The sequence below is a fragment of the Trachemys scripta genome, chromosome 18 (assembly GCF_013100865.1).
Source record: "Trachemys scripta elegans isolate TJP31775 chromosome 18, CAS_Tse_1.0, whole genome shotgun sequence".
Taxonomy (NCBI): domain Eukaryota; kingdom Metazoa; phylum Chordata; order Testudines; family Emydidae; genus Trachemys; species Trachemys scripta.
Genome location: NC_048315.1, coordinates 24,273,855 through 24,296,053, shown reverse-complemented (window position 1 = coordinate 24,296,053; position 22,199 = coordinate 24,273,855). Strand labels below are relative to the sequence as shown.

Below are 22,199 nucleotides of genomic sequence, written 5' to 3'. Positions count from 1 at the left end.
TTAAAACTACACTCGTCGGCGATCCCTCGAGGTCGAGGATGATCTTCCACAGGTTTTATTTTTCATGGGTCCTTGGGTGACTGAAGAGTCTGATCCTTGAGCCACAGGCCCATTGGCAGACATTGCAGGCGGTGTTGGAAGACGGGGTTGGGCCGTGACTGCAGCGTGACCGTTGTAAACTGAGACAGAACCAACATTAGCCAAACCAGCTGCCTTGCTGTGCACAAAACCAGTCATCAGCATGAGGTGAACGTCTCCTAATTTGGGTCCTGCAGAACCCCAAACACAACACGTGCTTTAAAAACCTCAGTATCCTCCAAATGCTTGTCACTGTGCACTAAGGGTGAACTTGTTGAGGGGGTTTCAGAGCAGAGGGAATGAATTTCTAAGTTGAGGCTCCCTGTCCTACCATCAGTATCTTCTCTGGTAAACCAGAGAGGCTGCACTCTGAGCATTTCCATTGATCTTGTGTGAGTATCTCGCAAGGGGAGAGGCATCACAAGCAGGCAAGCTCCAGACCATGTAGGGCTTCATAAGTCAGAATAGGTACTGAACCTCCACCCGCAAGCTAATGGGCAGAGCTAGTGCAGATCACAGAGTATTAGTGTTAGGAGCTACTGGCAAGATACCCGATTTATTTTTCAGCAGCTTTAGTTTCCAAATGGAATTAAGGTACTGTAGTCCCATGTTGCCCTAGTGTAATCTTAACGAGTGGGATCCCGTGGGGATCAGTTCTGGGTCCGGTTCTGTTCGGTATCTTCATCAAAGTTTTAGATAATGGCACAGAGAGTACACTTATAAAGTTTGCGGATGATACCAAGCTGGGAGGGGTTGCAAGTGCTTTGGAAGATAGGATTATAATTCAAAATGATCTGGACAAACTGGAGAAATGGTCTGAAGTAAATAGGATGAAATTCAATAAGGACAAATGCAAAGTACTCCACTTAGGAAGGAACAATCAGTTGCACACATACAAAATGGGAAATGACTGTCTAGGAAGGAGTACTGCGGAAAGGGATCTGGGGTCTATAGTGGACCACAATCTAAATATGAGTCAACAGTATAACACTGTTGCAAAAACATCATTCTGGGATGTATTAGCAGGAGTGCTGTAAGCAAGACACAAGAAGTAATTCTTCTGCTCTACTCTGCACTGATTAGGTCTCAACTGGAGTATTGTGTGCAGTTCTGGGTGCCACATTTCAGGAAAGATGTGGAGAAATTGGAGAAAGTCCAGAGAAGAGCAACAAAAATGATTAAGGGTCTAGAAAACATGACCTATGAGGGAAGATTGAAAAAATTGAGTATGTTTAGTCTAGAGAAGAGAAGACTGAGAGGGGACATAACAGTTTTCAAGTACATAAAAGGTGGTTACAAGGAGGAGGGAGAAAAACTTGTTTTTCTTAACCTCTGAGGATTGGACAAGAAGCAATGGGCTTAAATTGCAGCAAGGGAGGTTTAGCTTGGACATTAGGAAAAACTTCCTAGCTGTCAGAGTGGTTAAACACTGGAATAAATTGCCCAGGGAGGTTGTGGAATCTCCATCATTGGAGATTTTAAAGAAAAGGTTAGACAAACCCCTGTCAGGGATGGGCTAGATAATACTTAGTCCTGCCATGAGTGCAGGGGACTGGACTAGATGACCACTTGAGGTCTCTTCCAGTGCTTTGATTCTATGAATCTTGAAATGATGAAGGCCTGCATGAGAGAAGTCACCCAAATTGGGGTTTGCCATACATGTCTAGTACTCTAGCTGCCTGTCTCGCTGTGTGTGTGCAGACAGTGGGGGTGTTCATGCAAAGTATTCATGTGAATGTACTGCAAAAGAGGCCCAATGAGTTGGTAACAGATTTCAGACATGCACAGTTTTCCCTTCAGTGTTTTATAAATTCATCATCTTCACCCTCATCATCAAATGCGCATAGTGTACTGAGAACCATTGCTCCAGCCAGAGTGACAATGGATGATGGCATCGTACCAGACATCATAGAGTGACGTTCCCAGATCCGGCTCAATCTTGCAAATCTATGAATCTCTAGGCAGCCCTGCAGGCAATGCCAGGTTGGGTCAAGGGTGACACCCTTTGCACATCAGTCTGAGAGCAAGTGAGCTGGGTGTTTTTGTCCTTCCTAGTGACATGGCAGAAGAGCACACAGTGCCCCTTTCTGAATGTAGTGAGCAATTGGAGGAAGGCCAAATCACTGCAGGATTATGCCATTTCACACAAAGTCAAACTGGTTTATGCTCAGGATTTGGCGATGACAGTGCCCGTGGAATGCTTCTAGCCGCTCCAAGTCTGCTTGAAGGAGGGTCCAGGTTTCTGACCCATATAGCAGTGTAGGCAGTGCACAGATTTGATAGCTCCTAAACGTTGTCTTAGTGCAGAGACGTTTTTGCATCCATAGGAGAGACATGGACTTCATGCAGGAGACCGCGAGACCTGTTCTTCCGAAGATGACCGGTTTGCTGCGACCATTTGAACTCACCAGCGCTCTCCAGAGTGCTCATCCCCACCTGCACCAGGGGTTCTGGTGACCCAACTTCAAGGTTCTGGACTTTGGTGCGGGTGCATTGTGGAAACTTTGAAGGGCAGGCCTAAAAATCTTTGGCTTCTCCACAAAAAAGACAGTGTCATAGGCATACTCTTTATCGGTGAACACCTCTTGACCAACCTTGATTCTGACATGTGGAGCCACAAAGTCCTTGTTTCCAGTTGATAGCTTGCTAGGATAGTGCTGTGGGGAGAATACAAACCTTGCTGCACACCTGAGGTTGTACAGAAACGTTGAAAGCTGTGAACATAGGCCCAAATTGGCCTAAGCAAACTCCATTTTGTCTTGTATTATTACCTTTGCTGCTGCTAGTCAGGTATGTGGTATTCTAAGGAAAAAGAGGACATGCCACTATTGTAGTATATGTATTCCATCAATCTGGGCGCACACAAACTAGACTTGTGTCACAGATCAACAGAGATGTTTAAAGTTAAACCAAATATCACAGATTTTCAATCAAAAGCTTCAGTTAAGTCTCTTCTTGCATGGGCTGATGGCTGGCAAAGATTGTTGCTCCCAGTGTATTTTGTAGGACTTCTAATTTCCGGCCTAGTCGCTAACTCCCCAGGTTGTGGCATGAGTTAACAAAAGCTAAGCAAAAAGCATCTATGCTTCTGCCCTTTAACATTTTTTCTACAATAACAAGTTGAGTTAACCTAGAACTTCATTTGCTGGCTTTTGTTGGTCGATTTCACAATGTTAGCCGCACAGAAACGTAACGTCTGTATCGGTGTTACCTTGTGTGCACAGTGTATCCCAGCAGTAGAAGACACTTCACCCCACGCTGGCGAAGATAGGCTGGTTCTCCCCCTCTCTGCCAGCTGGCAGTTGCGACAAAATCACTTATGTTACCAGCTGTTTCTAGGTTTTCCGTTTTTTTTTATGGGGAATTTATATCTGAACATTTTACACCATATGTATTTAAACATCAGCTGCTCTGCTCACTTTCTGCGAATGATCAATAGTCACATTATTGTACTTTTCAGACTTGGCTCAGGGAATCACACATTCCACTGTGTGAAATGCTAATTAATGTTTCAGCATCACCTTTATTCCCCCTCTTCTAGATTGCACAGCCGGGGACACCTTATTTTTACGTTGAACTGGATACTGGAGAGAAGCTTTTTCACCGAATTAAGAAAAAATTTCCCTTGCAGTTTGGAAGGTTTGTTTTTCCTCCTATTTAACTTCATCATGTTTAGTATAATAAAATATACACTTGATACATCCCACCAAAGATGCTGTCCTACAGCAGCTCCGAGGGGAACTGAGGCTACTTAGGCTAATGAGGAATTACTACCATCTTAAAATTAATTAATTTATTTATTTATTGACATAACACTAAACTCCTTAAAAACGTATTTCATCTGTAGATCTCAGTCACTTACAAAAGAGGAATGAGTATTTAAAGGTGGGGAAAGTGAGAGACAGAGACGTGAAGTCATTTGTGTACGGCCACGCAGCAGCCTGGTGGCAGAATAAAGAATAGAATGTGCTTTAACCAGGTGGCCCACCATTCCTTCTCTTCTCTGTTTGAGGAATGAGGTCTGGAGTTTCATACTGGTTTGTAAAGATTCCATGTGTCTCCAGTTAGTTATGCGCTACCAGCTCCATAGCTAGTGTGGCCAAATTCCTAGCCACCTTCAGATCAAAAATCATAGTGCTTCGAATGAAGAGGTTAATGTATCCGAGGGGTAGCCGTGTTAGTCTGAATCTGTAAAAAGCAACAGAGGGTCCTGTGGCACCTTTGAGACTAACAGAAGTACTGGGAGCATTTGCAAATTTGACACCATCAGATCAGGATTAAACAAAGCCTGTGAATGGCTGTCCAACTACAGAAGCAGTTTCTCCTCCCTTGGTGTTCACACCTCAACTGCTAGCAGAGCACCTCACCCTCCCTGATTGAACTAACCTCGTTATCTCCACACTGATTTATACCTGCCTCTGGAGATTTCCATTACTTGCATCTGAAGAAGTGAGGTTCTTACCCACGAAAGCTTATGCTCCCAATACTTCTGTTAGTCTCAGAGGTGCCACAGGACCCTCTGTTGAGGTTAATGTAGTGATGCAAAATCATGTCTGTGTGACATCCCTTATAAAGTCAGTCTCTGTGGTTTGCATTTCATTTTCCATAGTAAAATGCCTTTTTAAAACATGAAAGATGGGTGGTGCATCAGAGTAGCAGCTTACTGAAGTTTTTGGCTAGGAATTCTGTCCGTTTATAAGTAGGCTTGGTAAAATTTGATTTACATTTTTTATAATGATGACAGGCATCAATGTTTATTTTTTAACATTTTAAATGTTTTTTATCGATTTAAATTTTTAGTTTCAGGAAATTATGGGGTGAGGGTTCAGACAGTTGTTTAATGACAGTAGATATAAATTCAAAAAAGTACTTTAAAAGTGTTACAACACAAATTGTCAACATCACCTGTCAAAATATACAAAGTAAATATCCTGAAATAAAACTGAAGCAGCGTTTTTCTTTCTTTTCTTATCTGTAATTTTTGGTGATAACTGATGGAAATATTTCTTCGTAGCTTTGGGTGTGATTGGTGAAATGGACATTTACCAATAAAAATCAAATCCTACCAAGGCTATTTATGAGTGTGACGTAGCAGATCTGCTCCCCTTGAATTCAATGGGAGTTTTCCTACTGTATTCATCATGATCTGAGCTTGTGCTCTGATATAATATAGCCTCTATGACAGCAGAGTTTATATGCCAAATCTGTAACCTCATTATTTCAAGTAATCTATTTGCAATTTAAAATAGTCCGGCCATTGACTAGGGGTTGCTGTGTTTTGATTTGCTGGCAGGGAAGTGTTGGCGAGCGAAGCCATTCTGAATGTTCCAGGGCGAGCGGACTGGCAACAGTGTACGGCCAGCCGGGATGAGGCAGAGGCCACTGCCAAGGCCTTCCGGGAAGACTTCCAGCCTTTTGATTTTTCTGAGCTGCAGTAATGCTGCGGACCCTGCGGACGCTTGTTCCTGCCTCGTCAGCGCCGCTGCCCTTGCCCTGGGCTGGGCACGCAGCCGAACTCAATCCATGCTGGGGCGAGGTGCCGGCAGGGCAGGGCGCATGCACTTTTTACCCCTGCAATAAACTTTCTACTTTTCTGTGTCACTGATTTAGTGCTTTGCAAGGGAGAGCCTGGACTGAGGGAGGTGGGGCCCAGTGAGGGGCGAGGACTGGTCTGAATGGGGGCAGCTCCACCTGGAAGCAGTAAGCATGGAGGAGGCAGGGTTGTGGGTTCCAGAACATGCTGCACCCCTGCGGGAGGGGGAGAATGAGTTGTTTCCCCCAACCAGCCCTGCCCTGAGGCTCGTGGGAAGAGATGTGAACGAGGTCATGTGCCTCGTGGGGGTTGCTGCAGGTCCCAGCATGGCGTGGAGCGACCCCAATGAGCACGGCGCTGCAGGGACAGGCCAGGGTCAGCCGTGACTCCTGCAGAGGCGGGAGCAGCTGGGAACGTTTGTCTGTACAAGCACCAGGTCTAGGAGTGCTCAGGCCCCAATAACTGCCCACAGCTAACTCTGCTGCCAACCGACCCTCTGAGTAACCCCCCAAACCTCGCTATACCCTCTCTCAACTGATCCCCGGGCAGTCTGCCCCACCTCTAGGTAACCCCCCAAACCTCGCTACCCACTCCCAACTGACCCCTGGGCAGTCTCCCCCTCCCTGGGTGACCCACCAAACCTAGCTGTACCCACTCCCAACTGATCCCTGGGCAGTCTCCCCCTCCCTGGGTGACCCCCCAAACCTAGCTGTACCCACTCCCAATTGATCTCTGGGCAGTCTCCCCCATCTCTGGGTGACCCCCCTGCCAATTGAGCCCACGGGTAACTCCCCAAATGTGGATACCCCCACTGAGAATCACCCTCACCTAGTGGCCCACCATCCCCCCTGCCTGGGTAACTTCACCAAACCCCACTGACCCCTGGGTAACCCCCCTACTGATAATTCCCTCCCTTGGGTAACCCCCTACCCCACCAAGTCCCCTGCCTAGGTAACTTCACCAAACCCCAACAGCCCCACTCTACTGCTAATACACCCAGACCCCTGATGATAGCCCCCAGTAATACTCCCAAGGACCAACAATAACCTTGACCCCCCCCCCAGTGCTAACAGCTCCAGAACCCCCAGTAACCCCCCAGACCCTGACTGCTAACAGTCTGGCAAACTCCCCTGCCCCCGATACTGTTGTCTCGATAACCCCCTATTGCTGCTAACAGCTCCCCATTGACCTCATTCTGGCCCCACACATAAACCTCCTTGGTAACTTCCCATTGTGCTCCCCCGCAGCGTTCCCTCTCTCCCTGATTGCAGTGATCCGGACGGCTCTGACCGCCTCTGAACCCCTAACAACTGCCCCAGTCCAAAGATGCCCCTGATAAATCCTAGTGATCTCCAGCATCATGCCCCCCCTGCTAAACCCATCCCACTCCTTCCCCCAGCCCTCCAGGGAGTAAGACTTGTGTGTGGGGGGGACAGTGTAAGGAGCTGTAGAATGTGCTGAATGAGCAGAAACTTGGCTAATTCCCAGGTGGAGTGTTGGGCCGTAGCACATTTATTGTTTGTGTTGTAGGCTTTAGGCGATAAGATCGCTATTACATCTTGTTGTGTGGAACTAAACAATGAAAAACGAAGATTGGTGATGCCATGAAATCCAGAGAACGAAGAAGTAAATATGATCCAACATGTTTCCCGTTGCTTTTGAGAGGTGGTGTCCACAAATCAATTGGGAAATATTTGTATTTCAGAGCTGTAACTAGGCCATGGACATCTCTTCTGGCCTTAACTGTATCTTATGAGGTGTCAGAAGCATCTTTATCCCGTTGGAAATAAAGCTGCATTAAAAAAAAAATCAAAATGTACATAAAGTCGCAGAACCAGAGGGTTAGGAGGGACCCTGAGGGTTGTCTAGTCTAACTCCTGCCAAGGTGCAGGATTCGTTGTGTCTAAGCCACCCCAGGCAGATGGCTCCAGCCTCTTTTTGAAAACCTCCCATGGAGGAAATCCATGAATATCCGAGGCAGTTTGTTCCATTGTCCTACTGTTCTTACAGTTAGGAAGTTTTTTCTGAGCTTTAATCTAGATCTTCTGTGCTGTAGTTTGAACCTATTGCCTCCTGACCTGCCCTCTATGCCAACAGAGAACGATTTTTTTCTCCATCATTCCTATGGAAGTCTTTCAAGTATCTGAAGACCGCTATCATGACCCCCTTAATCTCCTCTTTTCCAAACTAAACATACCCAGTTCCTTCAGTCTTTGTTCATATCCCTTTGCTCATTTTTGTTACTTACCTCTGGATCCTTTCCAGTTTCTCAACATCCTTTTGGTGACCAAAATTCGACACAGTACCCCAGCTAAGGCCTAATCAGTGCTGAGTAGAGTGGTACTATCACTTCCCCTGACTTACATGCTATACCTCTGTTAATGCAAGCTGAAATTGCATTTGCTTTTTTTGCAACAGCATCGCATTGTTGACTCATATTGAAGCTGTGATCCACCACAACTCCCAGAGCCTTCTCAGCAGTGCTCCTGCCAAGCCAATTAGCCTCCAGTCTGTATTTGTACATTTGTTTTTTTCTTCCTTAAGTGTAGCACCTTATATTTGTCTTTGTTGAATTCCATTTTGTTGTCTATAGCCCAGTTCTCCAATTTATCAAGATCCCTGAATTTTAATTCTATTCTCCAAAGTGTTGGCAACCCTCTCTCTCCCTCAGCTTTGTGTCATCTGCAGATGTGATCAGTGTGTTCTCTGTTTCTGCATCCAGGTCATTAATAAAGATGTTAAATAACACCGGACCCAGAACAGATCCCTGTGGAACCCCTCTGAAGACCTCCTAATCTGATGTCATTCCATTAATAGTTACTCTCTGTTTGCAGTTGTTTAACCAATTCTGTGTCCACTTAATGGTAGTTCTACCATGCCTGCATTTCTCCAGCTTCCTTATGAGAATGTCCTGTGGGACTGTCTCAAAAGTCCTGCTAAAGTACAGGTATATTATGTCCACCACATGCCACCCATCCACCAAACCAGTTACCTTGTTAAAGAAGGAAATCAAGCTAGTTTGGCATGATTTGTTCTTGGTTAATCCATGCTGACTGCTAGTGATCACCCTTCATCCTCTAAGTATTCGCAAATTGAATGTTTCATACATTGCTCTGGTAACTTCCCAGATATTGAGGGTTGAGTGGTTTATAATTCTCTGGCTCCTTCTTTCCCCCCTTTTTAAAGATGGGCACAACCTTAGACCTTCTCCAGTCTTTTGGGACCTCTTCTGTCATCCATAAGTTTGCAAATATTATTGCCAGTGGCTCCCAGATTTCTTCAGTTAATTCCTCCATCTTTTGGAGTTTGTTCACACACATACTCAGTATCTGTTGCTTCATAGGGCGTGCCTGTGTTTTAGCCACACTAGCAGTACCTTTGCCAAGGGCATATATTAGACAGTGAATTTGTAAGCATCTACTTTAATACATGGCCTGACTTTAGTTCACAGTCTCTGGTTCAGGCCTTGGGTCTTGCACTAGCCCCAGTGTTCCAGACTCTCTCTCCTTCAACGGTAATGATAAAGTAAAGGTACGATTCTGTCACAGAGGTCACAGATTCCATGACTTCCTGGGCCCTCCGTCTTCCGCATCGGCAGGGTTGGAGCAGTTGTTAGTTTTGGGGCCACCAGAATAGTGGCCCCAGAACTGAAGCAGTGTGGGGGGAGGGGTTGGATCAGCTCTCCTAGGGCTGGAACAGCTGCCAACGGTCAGCCTCAGGGTCGCTGGAGTAGGGGTCCCTGGGTCTGCCAGAGCAGCGGCCGCCCTCTGGGCCTGTGGAGCAGCTGGCTGGCGGCCTTGGGGCTGCCGGAGCAGCAGCTCCCGCTGGCGGTCAGCCCCTGGCAGCGTTCCCACTGTTAGTCCCCTCTCCCCGGGGTATTTTTAGTAAAAGTCAGGGACAAGTCACTGGCTTCCATGAATTTTTGTTTATGGCCCACGACCTGTCCCTGACTTGTACTAAAAATACCTGTGACAGAATCTTAACCTTAACTATAATTATGATTAATTTATAAGCTTTTTTCATGCTCTCTCAGTGTCATGGAAAAACCACCCTCTGCAGCGAGGTGGGTCTTGTTCGCTCCTGCCCAGAGGTCAGCCTTGCATGTGACAGACTTTTGTGACACTCCAGTTTGCCGTTTTGTGCTCAAATAACTCAAATGATGCAGCTTATCAAAGAGAAGGGCGAGGGTGACTTGATCAGTGTGGCTAGGCACTGAGAAATGGAAGAGATCGAAGAGCGGGGGCTTTCCCGCCTGCTGAGTTGGACAAATTCAGTCTTGAAATAACAGTTTCCTAGCATTGGGACATCTTACTGGGGAGGTTGGGCCTGACCAGGGCTTGGCAGCTTTAAAATCTTGTTGTCATACTGATTGCCAGATTTGGGGTTGGGCAGGAATTTCCCCCAGGCCAGCTCTCCTTTCTCTATGGTATGCAGCTAGGGTAACCAGATGTCCCGATTTTATAGGGACAGTCCCAATTTTTGGGTCTTTTTCTTATATAGGCTCCTATTACTCCCCACCCCCGTCCCGATTTTTCACACTTGCTGTTTGGTCAACCTATGTGCAGCACAGTTCACTGCAGGGATCACCGGGGCATGTTTCAGCAAATCAATTCCCTGCCATTGCAGGGGCCTTGAGCACCGATGGCACCTTGGTCTCTCCTGTCCTCTGCCTGTGGCACACAACAGTTCAGTCTCCTTTAGGCTCAGCCATGTTATTGGACTCAATATAGCAGTAACTTGGTGACATTTAATGGCCTGTGATATACAGGAGGTCAGATTAGAATAGATGCTCTAATGGGGAGAGGGATAGCTCAGTGGTTTGAGCATTTGCCCATAAACCCAGGGTTATGAGTTCAATCCTTGAGGGGGGCATTTAAGAGAGACAAATGTGTTTGCTTTGGGAAGAAATTTGGTTTAACTAGAAAAGAAAATTAAACCTGCATCTTCTGAAACTGTTCTTTGCAACTTCCAAAAAACTTCCACTTAGGCCTGGTCCACACTAACCCCCCACTTCGAACTAAGGTACGCAAATTCAGCTACGTTAATAACGTAGCTGAATTCAAAGTACCTTAGTTCGAACTTACCATGGGTCCAGACGCGGCAGGCAGGCTCCCCCATCAATGCTGTGTACTCTTGCCGAGCTGGAGTACTGGCGTCGAGGGCGAGCACTTCCGGGATCGATCCCAGAAGATCGATTGCTTACCGCCGGACCCGGAGGCAAGTATAGACCTACCCTTAGAGTTGGTGCCACTAAACTCTGTAGAGTCTGAAATTCAGATTGTTCCATTGAAAAAATCTTAATGCAATGCTAAAAGCATTACATGCCAGTAAAGTGTACATGCCAAATTTAAAAAATGCTGATTTAAATTTAAGTGAACATTTAACCATTCTTTGGCTCGCATGCATATACATTACAACACTGATTAACTGAATAACGGTTATTTTTCAAGTTATGCAATATATGTAAACTTTATTACATATAAGTAATATGTAATAAATTCACTTACATAATTTTTCCATTATTGGTCTGTCTTTGGTGCTTCTCATTTCATATCACAAGCTCCATTCTTCACAAACATTCATTGTGTAGGAACAAAATATTACTTAAATGGTGCGTGAACTCTTACATGAGACTTTTCTGTTTACATTAATGTGAGCAATGTTAGATTCCCTAGATTAGAGGTGCTACCGTTGCTGCTGAAATTGCTTTTGCACAATACCGGATAGAATTATGGTGTGCCAATAGTTGCTCCATAGTTAAGGTGACAGCTAAGGTTCTCTGTAATGCTGCATTTTGCAGCCCTTCTAAAATTCACCAAAACGTCAGATCAGCTTGAAAGCTGAGGCAAAGGTAGATTATGGGAAAAATTTGAAATCCTAAACTGTTTCTAAAAGTCTTCTCACACGCTCTTGGTCACAGATAAGGAAAATCCAGCGGGGAGGATTAAGGTGAACCTGGCTGAGGTGTAACGCAGGGCACAAGAAGGTCTGTAATTTGAAACCTGGAAAGTTGTTAGACCTTCCTGGAAGGGTAGAGTACTTGCCATTTGCTATGGAAACTGGCTTGCGGTGTACAGATGCCTTAGCTAGCTCTTAGCTGCACTCCTGACAATTCAGCATCAGGGAGGGTCCAGGGCGGAGCTGGAGTTGCAGTCGGTAGATCAGTGCAACTCACGGCTCAGCTAGGGACACAGTGCTACCAGTCGAGAGCATCTGCAGAAGTTCAGCAGCAGTTGTGCAAGTGTGCAGCTATTGTCAATGGGTCTTGGGCACTGTCGTGGGGCAAGTGCACCCCGTCCCCTCTTGGGGCAGGTTGGGGTAATTACTTCCCTGCGACCACCCCTTGTCTTGGGATAGTGTGGCCTACTGGTAAAAGTCAATATGGCCGCTCACTCTCTCAAGGTTGTGTGGCCCGATGGCCAGAGTTAGGTGACAGCCCCTTCCCACAGGGCTGTGGGACCTAATGACACCAGTCAGTGTGGCTCCCCAGTTTGGCTGGGGTGTGTAGCCTAGCAAGGCTGGCTCAGCAAGGCAGTATGGCCTAGTGGCAAAAGTCCATAGGGCTGCCCTCTGCCAGGGCTGTGTGGCCCAGTGGCCAGAGTCAGTATAACTGCCCCTTCTGTCGGGCTGCCTGGCCTAGTGGCCTGTCAGGGGAGTGGGCCACCACCCCAGGGTGGGTGGCAGCTGAGTAGGGGGACCCAGGCTCCACTGGGTCCCAGCTCAGGGCACTGTCAGTGGCAAGTATGCCCGCCACTGGGTCAGCTGGGAATCTGCCCAAAACACGCTGACCCCACTCTGCACAATAACTAGTCCCCCTGAGCTACTTCCGACCCTGTTTCTGATGCAGTGGTCCCGGTGTCTCTGGGCTCCTTGGTCAGTGCGGCTCCCAACAGCTCCGTCACTCCTTGGCCGTCCTCCGGAGTCTCAGCATCCCTGGCTTCTGCCCTGTGGGGCTTCCACAGTTCCCAGGCTGGTGCTCACAGCATGTGTCCTCCCTCTGGCAGTCAGCCCTGAATGAGCACAGCTGCTCCCTTTTATACTAATCTCCAGCCAGAGCATGCTTGGCAGGGCCGTGGGGGCGTGGCCTCCTTGGCCCAGAGAGCAGAGTTAACCCCCACCGTACCAGTGCGGGGCAAGTGCACCCTGTCTCACACACCCCTATAAGAGGGTGTCCGGTGGTGGTCCCTCTTTTCCTTCCTCACCTCCCACCTGGGAGGAAAAGTCCGCGTTTACATATGCCCTTCCTCATCAATGGGTGACGTTGAAGTCATAGGGCTGGAGCGATAGGTTCCACCTCATAATTTGAGCATTGGTAGCTTTCATGTTGTTGAGCCATCACAGTGGTGCGTGATCTGTGACCAACTGGAAAGCGTTCCCCAGCAGGTAGTGTCTTAATGCATTGACCACCCACTTTACCACCAGGGCCTCCTTCTCTATGGTAGAATTCCTCTGTTCCCAGAGAAACAACTTTCGGCTCAAACAGAGAGCTAGATGTTCTTCTCCCTCGATCTCCTGAGACAATGCTCCCAGCCCCACTTCAGATGCATCTGTCTCAAGTATAAAGGGATTAGCAAAATCGGGGTGAAATAGGATTGGTGCCCTAGTTAGTCAGTCCTTTATGTCTTGGAAGGCTCTCTCACATTCTGCTGACCACTGGATCTTTCAGGGTTGGGAGCTCTTAGTTAGGTCTGATAAGGGTGACGTGAGTGTTGCGAAATCCGGCACAAAGCGGCGGTAGTATCCTACCACGCCTAAGAATTGGTGTACCTGTCTCTTTGTCCTGGGCATCGGGCAGTCCTGCAGAGCTTGTACCTTGTCCACAAGTGGGCATAGGGTCCCTCACTCCACAGTTTATCCTAAGCACGTTACTTCTCGTCATCCGAGGTGACATTTGGCCGGATTACCATGAGTCCGGCTTCCGCCAGGGCTTGTCGCATGGCCGTGAGGTGCCATAAGTGTCCCTCCCACGTGTGACTGTACACCACTATATCGTCTGTGTAGGCTGCTGCATGTTGGCGGTGTGGTGGCAATAGCTGATCCATGAGTTGTTGGAATGTGGCAGCAGCCCCAGGTAGACCAAAAGGCATGGTAACGAAGTGGTATAATCCAAATGGAGTAGGAAAAGCTGTCCTCTCACGGGAAGCCGGGATCAAAGGAATCTGCCCATACCCCTTTGTCAGGTCTAGGGTCGAGATGAAATTGGCATTACTCAGCCGCTTGAGTAACTCCTCTACCCGTGGCATGGCATAAGCATCGAATTGAGAGATCGCATTCACTTTTCAAAAGTCTATGCAGAATCATATGGTCCTGTCTGGCTTCGGGACCAGCACAATCGGACTTCTCCACTCGCTCCGCGATTCTTCTACTACTCCCATGACCAGCATAGCCTGGGGCTCCTTTTGGACCGCATCCCACATCTTCTTCGGCAGAGGCCGGTGGTTGTCAGGGACCTTTTGGCCCAGGAGGGTGGCGATGTGGTGACTTACCAGTCTAGTTTGCCCTGGGTGTGTCGATAACATGGTGGGGAAGGCCTGAACTAGTTGCAACTCTTCCTGTTGCCTTGAATCCACTCTGCCCTGATCGTGACGGGTGTAGAGTTAACAGGGTCACCAGGCAATGGACCGAGCTCTGGTTCCAGGGGATACGCAGTGATCAGCAGCCCTTCCTGAGTTTTCCACTCCTTCAGGAGGTTCATGTGTTAAGTCCGGACTTCCTTTCTTCTTTCCAGTGGCCGTACCTCGTAATCCACTGGCCCTACCCTCAGACCACCTCGAAAGGGTCCTGCCATTTACCAAGTAGCTAGGACATGGCCGAAGGTAGCAGGAGCAGGACACTATCCCCGGGTTCGAAAGTGCACAGCTTCACCTCTCAGTTATATTGGTGGGCTTGAATCTGTTGCGCTTGCAGTAGATTCGTCCGAGCGAATGCTCCCAACTACTGGAGTTTATGTAGTTGTAACACGTAGGGAACTGATCCCATGACCCTTGCTCTTCCCCGGTCTCCTTCAGGAGGCCGAGGATTCCCCGGGGCTGTTTCCCTTAAAGCAGCTCGAAAGATGAGAAGCCTGTGCAGGCCTGGGGAACCTCCTGTACGGCGAACAGCAAGGACAGTAGTAACTTGTCATAGTGTCATGGGTCATCTTCTACGAACTTCCTTAGCATGGATTTCAACGTCCCGTTAAAACTTTCCACCAAGCCATCCATCTGCTTATAGTATATGGAGGTCTTAAGTGCTCTGATATTCAACAACCAGCACAACTCCGATATCAGTTTGAACCAGACGTTGGTTCCTTGGTTGGTCAGAATTTCCCTGGGTATCCCCACCCAGGAGAAGAATTTTAGAAGTTCGGCTGCTATGGCAGGGGCCGTGGTATTCTGAAACAGAACGGCCTCAGGATACCAAGTCACATAATCCACCACCACTAGTATATACTGATACCCCGAGCCGCTTCTTTCCAAGGGTCCTACAAGATCTAGAACGAGTCGTTCAAATGGCACCCTGACCACAGGGAGTGCTACCAAGGGGGCCTTTGGTACGGCCGGTGCATTGACATTCCGGGAAGGCCTCACAAAAGTTCTGAACTTCGCAGTGGATGCCGGGCCAGAAGAAACTTTGTGCCACCCACCGTAGGATTTTCTCCCTACCCAGGTGCCCTGCCCAGGGCACTAAGTGGACTAATCATAGCAGGCCTCTCCGGTACTTCTGTGGGACCAGCAACTGCCACAGCTCTTCTTGGGACTGAGGCTCCCTCAGCACACGATAAAGACGCTCTCCACGTACCTCAAACCAGGGTCCCTGCGGCCTTCATTGTTCGGCCTCCCCGTCTGGGTCAGGTGTCACCATTTGTTTCCAGGCACAGCATAGGGTCTGGTCCTCTCGCTGCTCCCTCATGAAATCCCCTTCTGTGTCTAGCCAGTTGGGGGGTCAGTCATTTCTGTCAGCCCTGCTTCGGGAGTGCATTGTAGGGAGGTACTGGGCATAGGAGAAGAGTCTTTTCCCGAGTCCCCCCATCCTTGGGCCACAAGCCCTCTCTTTATCAGATGTGTCCTGTCTTCTGGTGCGCGACGAATCCAGTCCTTGACAATCTTGCGGAGCCCTCCCCAATCCTGCCCCAAGATCACTGGGTAGGTTAATGTGCTGGGGTGGCTTGGCCCCGATATCTCCTCCCGGTGTCCATCCGACAACCATACCCAAGCAGTGGTGTACGAATGTACATCCCCAGGGACACATTGCATGAGGATAGGGTCCCCCATGGGATGGGGGGACTCTACCAGATTGGCTCTCACCAGCGTCTGGCTACAACCTGTGTCAACTAGTGCTGTTGCCGGGGTGCCCTCCACCCACACAGTTACCAGTAGCTTGGCGGGGCCTTTTCTTCTTGCGTGGAACCTGCAGTCAGCGCCTGGCTGTAACTGCCGTCCATGAATCGGCGATTGTGACGGAAATGTCCTTCCTGTCCACACTCATAACATTTTCCCCGGGCCATTCCCTCTGGCAGCTCTGGAGCGCCGTTTGCTTGTTCTCCCTACAGGCCACTCTTCTCCCGATCCGGTGGCGGGTTGCCGTCTAATCGGAGTTCTCTCCGCCTTCAACAGACCAAGTTGATAATTCAGTTTCCCTGGCTCTTGTTCATGGACAACTCGTTCTAGCTGTTGGCCTTGGTCCCTAGGGTTCTCTGTCCTTTGGCCTCGTGCCCCAACCCCTCGGCAGACAGGTAGTCCTCCATTGACGAGACTGCTCCACCGGGTCCCATCTCAGGGCCCCGTCAGTGGCAACTATGTCCACCACTGGGTCAGCAGGGAATCCGCCCGAAACACACTGACCCCACTCGGCACCCTCAGGCTGGGAGCAAAAGTATATGGGCTCAGATCCATATTTGTGTCCAGTATAGTCTATCACATGGACTTTCTGCTGCTGCTCTGATTCATGAGTGTCTTTGTTGCATGGGATTTCAGCCAGTTTCTCCTGAGTTACTGCATGGGAGTGATGTGCATTTTCTCTGTCTCATGTTCATCTGGTACATATACCACATGTGTATTTCTAATGTATAAAGTGTAGAACGTAACTAGAACATGTTTTATAAAACGATATTAGATTAACACAATCCCTGATCATGGAATTTCACTATAAACCTGTATGGCTTTCTGTGCTGATGCAACACTACCGGGCATGTCTATAACTCCTTTCAGCATAATGGATCCCAGAACACTTTGGACTGTATATGTGCCTCATATTAGTGCTGAGGACTGTTGTTACAGATGCTGTAGCGTTGTTACTGCTGCCACTGTTGCTGTTCTTGGAGCTCCACTAGCAGACATGCTAATTTAGAAGACTCATAAGAAAGCCCACATGCTTGGTTAGATGGTGAAGGTGCTTGGCCAGGTTTATTGTCGACAAAGCACGGTATTAGCGCCCCATAAGAGCTACAGGTACACTAACACATGTACACCTGCGACAATGGGACTGGTTCAATCAGGACACCAGCATCCTGTCCCTTAGACCGGCACAAAATCGCCCCTCCTATGACTTTTTCTTTTACACATTGATACTAATAAGTTAACCAGTACGTCCAGATTGGTTTACCATCCTTATCCTTGTACCTGCTAATTTGAACAAAAGATCCTTCTCCATTATCCTGTCATCCCCTCCTTATCTTTACCAGGGGTTGGTGTGTTCCTGTACCATCTCTTAGGAGTACGCTTCTGTAGTTACTTGAGAGCTATGTGCATTTTTGTACCATGCTCTCTGGTCAGTAATGTGCTTACTCGGTGTTAGCCAATACCTGGTGTGTTTTGCTTGCTCTGGTTCACACGGCTGGTGATGCCTAGGGCTCCTGCAAGGCCTACACATAGAAATAATTTCTGCCTCTAAAAATCCAGCTACCTTTCTGATGGATTGTGGCCAGCTGTTAACAATTCATTGCTGTGCTTCACATTAGTAGCAGGAAGTGACCGTTACTATATCCAATTAAAACTGCAGGGAGAATTTTTAGGTAGATTTTAGCTAATCATATTGGAATTTGGCCAAAACACCAGGGTTCATACATGGCACGGAATTCGTAATAAACCCAAATGGTCAGAACTTGTGTTCTACATCTCATCAGAATCATTCAGTAGCCCGATACTCCTGGTTCAACACTGACTCAGGGAAAGAGTGCCACCTACTGAATCTCCACTACCCTAGGTTTGCTTTCAAAGAACTGGTCTGGCCCAGCCCTGCCTAGTTTTGTAAGATCTGAGGATTTGCCTGTATCCTGTTAGAAGTTTACCAATTTAACCAAATTAGCTTGTAGATGCTAAATCCTTTTCATGTCTCTTCACATTATGTATGTGACTGTACTCAATCAGCCTTAAGATCAAAGATATAGGGCATGAGACTAATGATAATACCTTATGGGTGATGATTATCCATCTGTTATAACGAATGGCCGACAATTACCTTATGTAAATCAATGAAACTGGCTTGTTTGTTTAGGCATGGGAAGTTGAAGGTCAACTTCAAAGCAAGGATCCTAGTTTAACAATGAAGGTCCACAATCTGTCTGCATTGCCTCTTCTCCATCGGAGGAAAGCCCTGCTGTAACCATTGCTGTGAGGATGCCTGTCAGCCTGCCTGAGAGCTGGGCACGATCCTGCCATCTCTGGTCTGCTGAACTTCACTTGACTACTGCTTTCTCCCAGTTATAACTTGCCCAACCCATTGGTTTAATTGGGATGATCCTGATGGATATGGAGGCTATAAGCCCATAGCTCAATGATTCTCCAACGTTTGTACTGGTGACCCCTTTCACACAGCAAGCCTCTGAGTGCGACCCCCCCTTATCAATGAAAACACTTCTTTACATATTTAACACCATTATAAATGCTGGAGGGAAAGCGGGGTTTGGGGTGGAGGCTGACAGGTCGCGACCCCCCCACGTACTAACCTCACGACCCCCTGAGGGGTCCTGACCCCGACTTCGAGAACCTCTGTGTGACATTATCTGATTAAACTATGACCGTTTAGATCAGTGGGCTCCAACCTTTTTACGCCCAAGATCACTTTTTGAATTTAAGGGCAACCCTGGATCTACCCCATCCCTTCCATAAGGCCACGCCCCTTCCCCAAAGCCCCGCCCTGCTCACTCCATCCCCCCCTCCCATTGCTCGCTCTCCCCCACCCTCACTCACTGTCACCGGGCTGGGGCAGGGGGTTGGGGTTCGGGAGGAGGTGTGGGAGGGGGCATGGGCTCTGGGAGGGAGTTTGGGTGCAGGAGGGAGCTCAGGGCTAGGGAGGGGGTTGGAGTTCGGGAGGGGTGCAGGCTCTGGGCTGCGGCTGAGGGATTTGGAGTGTGGGAGGGGGCTCCTGCCCTAGCTCCACCGCCACTCCCGGCAGTAGCCGACATGTCCAGCAGCGGTTCCTAGGAGGAGGTGTGTCCAGGGGGGTCTCTGCACACTGCCCCCGCCCCAAGCACCAACTCCGCAGCTCCCATTGGCTGGGAATGGGGAATGGGGAGCCAATGGGTGCTTGCAGGCAGGGACAGAGTGCAGAGCCACCTGGCCGCCGTGAGCCTAGGAGCCGCTGCCAGACATGCCGTCACTTTCGGGAGCCGCCTGAGGTAAGCACTGCCCGGCCGGAGCCTGCAACTCAAACCCCGTCTCATACCCCAACCCCCTGCCCAAGCCTCTTCCCGCACACAAACTCCCTCCCACACCCCATACCCCAAACCTCCTCCCACACCCCAACCTCCTTCCCCAGCCCTGAGCCCCCTCCCACACCCAAACTCCCTCCTAGAGCCTGTACCCCAAACCCCCTCCCACACCCCAACCCCCGCCCAATCCCCTTCCCACACGCAAACTCCCTCCCAGAGCCCATACCCCAAACCCCCTCCTGCACTCCAACCTCCTTCCCCAGCCCTGAGCCCCCTCCCACACCCCAACCCCCTGCCCAAGCCCCTTCCTGCATGCAACCCTCCTGCCTCAGCCCTGAGCCCCCTCCTGCACCCCAACCTCCTTCCCCAGCCCTGAGCCCCCTCCCACACCCAAACTCCCTCCCAGAGCCTATACCCCAAATCCATTCCTGCACCCCAACCTCCTGCCCCAGCCCTAAGCCCCCTCCCACAGACTCCCTCCCCAATCCCACACTCCAAACTCCTTGGCCCCACCCCCCAGCCAAGAGCCCGCACCCCAACGTCCTGCCCCAGCCCGGTGAAAATGAGTGAGGGTGCGGGAGAGCGAGTAAAGGAGGGAGGAGGGCTGGGGGTGGGGCCTTGGAAATGACGGGGGCAGGGGAAGTGCCTTGGGGAAGGGGCAGGGCAGGTCCCGGGTGTTTGGGTTTGTGCAATTAGACGGTTGGAAACCCTACCCCTACTAGTCTGCCAATGTCACTTGAGATGGATTCATTAGTGCAGAAACTGCAAGCTCTGAGGGTGAATAAGAAATGGACATGAAGGGAATTAATTTTGGCATTAGGAGGGGCTCCACCACCTGCAGCACCCAGCCTGGTGGAGTGGGCCAAAGAGCTGGGGAGCGCCCGCAAAAATGCACTGACTCCAGCATATGAAAGTGCACCATACAAACGGTTATATTATTTCTTGGGGGTGTCATCCGTACGTTGGGGGAGGATGACTATGAGACCTGGAGGAATTTTGCGGTGCCCCTTGTCCACAAGTGGGAATGCTCTGATGCTAAGAAGCAGAAACATATGCCCGAGAATCTGAGGGGACCTGCCATGCGAATGGTCTGAGCCCTGAAAGACCCAACCAGCGGCTATGGTGCAAGACTATTTAGCCGCTCTTGAGAATGTCTACAGTGCTACTGACAGAGGTGAAGACCTGAATGATCGTTTCTGCCACACCTATCAGGAGCCCCACAAACGGGTGTCAGATTTCATCAGGAGACTAGAGGATTTGCTACAGCAGGTAGTGAGGAATGAAGAAATCCCCACCAAGCACATTGATTCTGCTAGGTGGAACCAGATCCTTTGGGGCACCCGACAAGATGGGTTGATGTAGTAGTAACTGCAGGTGAGGGAGCGGGCCCAAAGCTCACCCTCATTCCATGATCTCATTCAAGAGATACATGACGAGGAGGAGCAATTTTTGCAAGTAGATGCAGTGGCACAGCCGAAGGAGGCAGGGAGTTACACCACCACCGTGCTCAAAGAGACGAAGAGCCCTGTCAGTGACAGCGGCGCTGAGAGATTTGACCCAAGAAGTGGCCATGATGAAGGCTCAGGGACATACTGTGCCATCCGCAAAAGGGGAGAGTAGCAGGGGGTGATAGCCGGTGAGAAGGTTTCTGTTACAACTGTGGAAGAGGTGGGCACTCTGCCTTGGCCTGCCAAAACAAGACAAGCCATGCAAGGGTATCTCAGAGCTTGCAGCAAACCATTAGGGAGCTTCAGGGAAACCCAAGACCCTAAAATTCCAAGGCTCCCTAGCAAAAACCACAAACAGGGTTCACCTGGTAGGTCCCCAGGCTGTAGTGCCCGTTTGTATAGAAGGACGATTGTGTGAGGCATTTCTGGACAGCAGCTCGCAGGTCACCATACTTTATAAATCTTCCTGCCGAGAACACCTGCGCCATTTACCATTGCGTCCCCTGTCCAGCCTGACAATCTGGGAAATGAGCTGACTCTTGTCTTTATTGAGGATATATCCTGTTGAAAGTCCAGTTTCCAAAGGACATTGCAGGGGTAACCCAGAAACTAAAAACATTGGTGCTGGTCTCCCCGGATCCACTGGGAAGAGAGTATGCACCTTTAATCCTAGGGACAAATGCAAACCTGTTCCAGAGATTGGCACAAAAGTGATGTGAGACGGCAGGGAACACCTATCTGCAGGAGCTGCCAATGCACGCTTTCTGTAAAGCCGCATATCAGCGAGCGAGGGGCCCCCATCTCAAGAGGAGAAGGCTAGACCTTTGGGGAAGGATAGTTTCCAGTTTGGGGATTCCCCCATTCCTGCTGAGTGAAAGGACCACCCGTGTGAGAAGTTAGTCAAGAGGAAGGCTGTTTTCTCTATGCACAAGTGGGATGTTGGGTGTGCTCACAATGTGGAGCACCATATCCGAATGCAGGATGGTCGGCCTTTTCGAGAGAGGTCAAGACGATTATCCCCTGCTGATATCGAAGATGTGAGGCAGCATCTACAGGAACTGGCTCAAGCAGGTATCATTGAGGAATCCAGGAGCTCCTACGCGTCGCCGATTGTTGTAGTATGAAAGAGAAGTGGCAATGTGCGCATGTGCATCGACTCTGAATCGGCGGACAATCCCCAACCAATACACAGTGCCCCGGGTGGATGATGACTTGGATAGCCTGAATGGTAGCTGCTGGTTCTCTGTCCTTGATCTCCGCAGTGAATATTATCAAGTACCCATGGCACCAAAGGACCCGGAGAAGACAGCGTTCATCTTCCCCTTAGGGTTTTACCAATTTAATCGCATGCTCCAGGGACTGTCTGGGCTCCAGCCACATTTCAGCGACTCCTGGAGTGGGTGGTAGGGGGCAGCCACCTGTTAAAGTGTCTGGTGTACCTGGATGACATTGTGGTGTTCGGGCACACTTTAATAAAACATGAGATTCAGTTATGAAAATTCCTGGATCG

General features: G+C 49.2%; 1 protein-coding gene across 1 annotated transcript in view; it reads left to right on the top strand.

The window, feature by feature from the left end:
* Positions 1 to 5,679, top strand: part of CWF19L1 (CWF19 like cell cycle control factor 1) — a 49,135-nt gene extending 43,456 nt beyond the window's left edge. The window contains exons 13-14 of the mRNA XM_034752913.1: positions 3,620 to 3,717; positions 5,372 to 5,679. Coding sequence (XP_034608804.1) covers positions 3,620 to 3,717; positions 5,372 to 5,516 — 243 coding nt within the window. The 3' untranslated portion in view covers positions 5,517 to 5,679. The remainder of the gene's footprint in view (positions 1 to 3,619; positions 3,718 to 5,371) is intronic.
* The last annotated feature ends 16,520 nt before the right edge of the window (positions 5,680 to 22,199 follow it).